General features: G+C 37.3%; 1 protein-coding gene across 1 annotated transcript; it reads right to left on the bottom strand.

Moving 5' to 3' along the window:
• Window positions 1–4622: 4622 nt before the first annotated feature.
• Window positions 4623–5822, bottom strand: LOC143556641 (uncharacterized). The gene is made up of 3 exons (XM_077045915.1): window positions 5599–5822; window positions 5354–5489; window positions 4623–5246 (listed from the first exon to the last, which is right to left on the bottom strand). The coding sequence occupies exons 1-3, from the start codon at window positions 5820–5822 to the stop codon at window positions 4623–4625; spliced, it is 984 nt and encodes a 327-aa protein (XP_076902030.1).
• Between the last annotated feature and the right edge of the window lie 345 nt (window positions 5823–6167).

The raw sequence follows: 6167 nt of genomic DNA, 5'->3' as shown, positions 1-6167 counted from the left end.
AAAGATTTTGATACTTTTAAAGGACTACTACATATGGAGTCTGAACACCGTGAAGAAGTCACTATAAATGAAGATGATGATAACCTGAAGAACCAGCCACCTTTCTCCTTCCACGTAAACGAAGGTAGAAAGATCTGAGACATGGCGTGCTGGTCACTGAAGCTACAACAACAACAACAAGCTAACAACAACAACCACATCAACGTGAGCCGGAAGTTTCTAAGACTCATGATGACCCTAGTCCATCCACTGATGAGCCTCAAACTCAAGAACAAATTTTTGATGACATTGCTCGTGAGTTTGACTTTGAGGCTGATATTCCACATATTGATGCACCATCTGGATCATCTGACCCAACCAATCAAGGTCAGTCAAGCTCTAGTGCCTCCGAGAAGCTTGCACAGATTCTCACCATGCAAGAAATTTTCTTGCAAAATAAAGGAAAGGGGGTTGTGCTTGAAGCTGCTCCCGTTGACGTACAAGCTCTACAACGTCGGGTTTTTGAACTCAAACAAGATTCAGTTGTAAAAGATATGTGTATTCAAGAACTTGAAGCTAGCAACTCTGATAAAGATTCCAAAATCAAAGAGCTTCAGTCCAACATGGGAGGATTAACTGCTATGTACCTAGACTCCAAAAAAACCTTATTCACAAGTTTGCAGATGAATTCAAGAGCAGTGATGACGTAATGTCTAGGGCACCTCCAATTGATCAAGGTGGCAGTTCCAGTGGTCGTCCAACTACCAACATAGATGAATCTGAGACGCTGGAACAATATATGTCTGCACCTACAATGACAAGTGAGAAATTGGATCGCATTCATAAAAAGCTCATCGTAATGAAGAATTCTAATCAAAAAGTTGAATCATCCGATCATCTAGACATGTTCATTGTCACCTTTCCAAAGGGATTCTCAGATAAATATGAGGATCGTTCTGGAGTCATGTCATGGGGCTTTGGTGCTGACAAGAAAATGTGGTGGGTTATACGGAGGTCTGGGACTACTGAGTACTATAAGAAGATGAAAGACTTCGGATCTTGGACAAAGGTAGATCTCAGCGACCTGATCAATGCTCCGTTCTATATCCCAACTCATGTGAAGCAAGCTACCAACTACTGGAACTTTCTACGACGTCAAGTCGATAATGGGTTTCCAAACATGAAAACCGCTGAGTCATTTTTGAAGAAGGAAAAGGGGGTTAGGGATCCACGGATAGGAAAGACCATTGTAAATGTTATGTGGCCTACCACCTACTCATATTCCTGTGCCTAACACCATTCCAGATGGTACTCTGGATAATATGAGGTTCTGGATGTATGATAGTGAGACTGCCACCGTTGTTATATGCTTACAGAAGGGCAAAGGGCAGTTCAGGTTTGTTGATCCAAGAGACTTTCTTAAGTTTGGGGAAAGACATATCAAGACTCTCAGCACATTTCAAATAATGGCTGACCCAATTTTTGAAGCGGATGCAAAGGAATACACAAGTATGGCAGCTTCTATTATCAGAACTAAATTTTGGGCAGGTGGTTTGAAGGATGCTGACATTGACTACATGGAGCACGATTAATAATGAAGCTACAAACCAAGGGGGAGATTGTTGGGTCTATACTTTGGTGGTTTGTACTTCGTTAGTTTTGGTTTGGGTTATGAATGTAAACGGAGATCCTTTATAGATCTCGGTGGGCTTTGAGCTGTTTGTTGGGATTGGGTATTGGCTACCCTATATATATATATATATCATATTTTAAAGGGTTATGTTTGGCCGTTCATATTGTTATCGTGGTGAACGTGAATTGTAATCAAGTGCTTAAGCACCCGACGTTAATAATAACGTGTGTTTTGAAGCATCATATTGGGTGATTTACTTGTTCTTGTTTATTGTCTTGAATCATCTCTTGTTAGTTATCTGCACTTACAAAGAGATTGTTGATATCATATTGGAAGATCCTTATACGGGACTTACACAATAGCCACACTATAATCAACAAATGAGTGTTTGAGTGGCAAGTAAAAATTTTTACCCACATTTATTGTAACATCCAGTGGATATATGACATAATTAGCCACACTATTATTACATTCAAGTGGTCATTGCTTTGCTATAGCCACACGGTATAGGTCACAATGCTCGCTTACCACAACCCTATTGGCCACATTATTATAAAATTCATGTGGCTGAAACATGAATTCATGTGGCTCTATACGTGCAATGGTCACACCTAGTAAATAGTCATGTGGCCATTTTCTACCGTTTAGCCACACTTATTGAAGAGGCTTCTTGATGGCCAGCAACTACTGCTGGTACCCTTTAGCCAAACTTATAACCACATAAGGCCACTAAAAATTGTGTGTGGCCATTTGATACCTACGATGTCGCGACCTTTGGTCACACATGACCTGAACCAGACGTGTGTGGCTAAAGGCCTACGACCACACTTTTTTCGTGTGACCAAAGGTCATTTTTCACGTAGTGTTATATTGTCAGTCAATACCTTGTATCTGTAACTCGACCACATACACATATATTGTATCCACATTCAGTACCTTGTATCTAGAAGTAGACCACATTACTCTAGAAACATGTAGGAACATAAGATAGACGTGTAGTTACGTGTATGATGGTATCTACTCTTCAAATACTTAGTGTGGAATCCATAGTATAGGTGAAAAACAAAAGAATCTCTTTTTACTTCTTTCTATTAATTGATAACAACAAAAGTAAAACTGAATATGGCAATTTACAGCAAGAGTACTTCTTTGGACCATTGACTAAAATTTATAAGTCTTAACACCTATTTATCGACATGAAAAACTACTTACATGACGTGTAAGTTATACGGAGCATACGTTATACGTTGTCTAACATACACGCTGTAAAACTCACTTGTACACTTTACACATGACAAAACATTCCAACACTGTTATGTAATACATACAAGACCAAAGCAATAGACATTATGCACACCAGGGTGACAATTTGAGATAGGATCAACAAATAGAACCTTTACGCCATCAACATTGTGAACACCAAATCCCTCAATTTGTTGTGGTTGTTGATTAGGCTCAACTTGTTGTTCCAATTGAGTAACTGGCACTTCTTGAATTGAACCAGAACCAACAAGTATTCCAGTACTAGGATCATCACTGTTGGTACACGTTTTGTGTGTCTCGGTCTTTGTTTAAAGTATAAGGGGTTTTTTGGTAATTGTATAATAACACATTCGCTATTCTAAGGCACATTCGTTAGAGTAGCTAATAACGAATGTGTCCCCGCATGTTTATTCGTGTTCATTCGTTAGACTTGTTAACGAATGTGAACAACGAATGCGCTTATTCGTTAGTATAAAATTATATGTTAACGTATCATAGCGAATGACGCTCATTCGTTATGGCTTGTGTAACGAATGAGGTCATCGACTATATATATACTGTAAAGTATTGTTAAAGTAATCAGTTCTTATTATTATTGTTTGAGTACTGTTATGCTATCCAATTTTTCTCTCAACTCACACACAACACACAGTAACATATATCTAATCGTAATCATATCAAATACTAGATCCTATAACATAATGAGTTCGTAATCAATCATACACAGGTTTCTCAAGTGGTATTAAAGCTTGAGTCTGACTGATTTACGATTAGGAAGTTTATTATAATCAGTTGACGTACAAATTGATTGTTAATTGTATTGAAATTGATTCTAGAACTTTACGGACCAGAAATTGATCAATTAATCTGAATGTCATTGGACGTGTACGATTGAATCTTATGGGTCTGAAACACTTCAATACCTTTCTCTGAACAATTTATCAACCACGTAGGATCCATAACATCAATAACACAATATTTCTTGTTTCCCCTGTCCAGGTTGATCACAACTTCCCCTGTTGATTCATTAGAGTACCACCATAGAAGCTTTCATGAAAATTTTGTTCCATTGGATACAACGGTATGACTTTCAAAGAATCAGGTTTCGAATATTTCAAAGTCTTGACAAAATACCCTATTTCAGTATATTTCTTAACTTGAGATACATGAAGTTTAGGTTTCTGTGACGTCTAACTTTCTAATCCACACTTTGACTGTCGAACTATAAAATCCCATATTTCTGCAACATAACCTTCCTTCGTAGCATACAACAATTCCTTTTGACAAATATCAGACACATCATGCTAAGGTAATGATTTAGCTCCATCAGACTTTCAAAGTACTGCATCCTAAATTGCCTCTTCACAATAATCTTTCGGATTTCTTCAAATAAGCAATACTTATACACTTTCCCAAAGCGATGTCTTTCTTTGTCTTTTTGTAGTATTTGACTGGTCTGAGACATTTTTTCTCATGTTCAACTTAATGGTCTTTGAACCAGTCATTTTTTCTCTTGCTTGTAACCTCATCTTCAATTGGTTTTCCAAACTCATCAAACTATTGGCTAATCATTTCAATCTCTTCCTCAAAATCTTCACCGAATTCACCAAATTCTCGATCATCTGGTGTAACATATCTAACTGGTGCTTTCTCCAACATCTCTTCCAAAATATAATCTTTAGAAGGCATGAGGTTTCAAACAATGATTCCATTCTCATCGCGCTTGCACTTAAACACCCATTTGGTATTAATTGTCATCGGGTAAGTCAACAAGCTTCCACACTCCTAACTTCCTGAATTGTTGAAGTTCCTCTTTCTTAGCATTCACCCAACTTTCCTCAGTCAATGCTTCTTTGTATGTCTTCGGTTCTATTTGAGATATAAAACATTTGAACAAGAACCGACTTTGTAATGTTGACACTTGAGTATAGAAACATTGAAGAATTTGGTCAACTTGACTTCTTGTATGAACCCCAGTATGTATATCTCTAATTATATTTTCTTCAGGATGATAGGACAAGGTTCGAGGAATAATTCCGGCTGACACACTCACATTGTCTTGCAAATTTGAAACATTCTCTTCTCCAATAACTTCGTCAGAACCCAGAGTAGCCACCGATTCATTCATATCGTCATGAGTTTCTCCATTATCATCAAATGAAGGAGTAGATGGAATAGCAACAAGATCAGGATCATCATGAATTACCTCATTGAAAATCAAGGAATCATCAGTTGATGTAGATTCTTGATAGAAATCATCACTCAAATATCGTTGAAACAACAATGAAGCAGCTTCATCAAATAAGTCATCATCTTCATGTAGATTGACACTCTTCCACAGATTATCATAGTTAAATAACCATGCATATCCCTGTTTTGAGTAAGTACGTTGTATCTTTCACAATCAACATGATGTACTTGCACGATTTAGTTGATGCTTGGAAGAAAAACTCTTCTCAGAGGACTAGCATAACCAACAAAGAATCCAACTATTGATTTTGAACCAAATTTACCATTAGCATCCAGACTCGTACATTGTGACCCAAAAGGTTCGATCCACTTCAGATTTGGCTTTCTTCGGTTCAAGAGTTCAAAGCATGTTTTTCCAAACTTCCTGACAGTAAGAACACGGTTCAATGTATAACATGCCGACGCTAGAGAGTTCTATAAGAGTTCTATTATGGCTCTTGCAAAAATTGACAGCCAATTTTGAGTCAGCTAACATGGCTCTTGCAGTCTCTATAAGACTTCTATTCTTCCTTTCAGCAACACCATTTTGTTGGGGAGTGTAGGGTGCATTGAATTCATGAAGAATACCATGTTCATTACAATACTCCATCATATTATTATTCTTGAACTCGGATCCATTGTCACTTATAATTCTTTGGATCAGCAACTTGTACCAGTTCTCCAGCTTTTTGAACAGAATCATCAAATTCTCAAACATTTTATCTTTTAATTCTAAGAACTTCACCCTAGAGAATCTTGAATAATCATCGGTGACCACTAAGAAATAAAGTTCGCCAGTGATACTTTTGACATTCACGGGTCCAAATAAATCAATATAAACTCTCTCTAATGGTAAGTTGATTGATTTCAACACTTTTGATGGATGAGACTTCGTTTTCTAGTTTACCCATTTTGCAACTCAAGCAATCATCACTTAAATGAAATCCTTTCACATTTACCCCATCAACGAGTTGATTATGAACCAAATAGTTCATCTTTCTCATATGAATGTGACCCATTCTCCTGTTCCATAATATCAATTCCTTTTCTGATGCTTTGGAAA

The sequence above is a fragment of the Bidens hawaiensis genome, unplaced genomic scaffold (assembly GCF_021521415.1).
Source record: "Bidens hawaiensis isolate Kalapana, Puna unplaced genomic scaffold, B.hawaiensis_p1.1 tig00018664_1, whole genome shotgun sequence".
Lineage (NCBI taxonomy): Eukaryota > Viridiplantae > Streptophyta > Magnoliopsida > Asterales > Asteraceae > Bidens > Bidens hawaiensis.
Note: the sequence above shows the minus strand (reverse complement) of the source record. Positions and strands in the feature narration are given on the sequence as shown.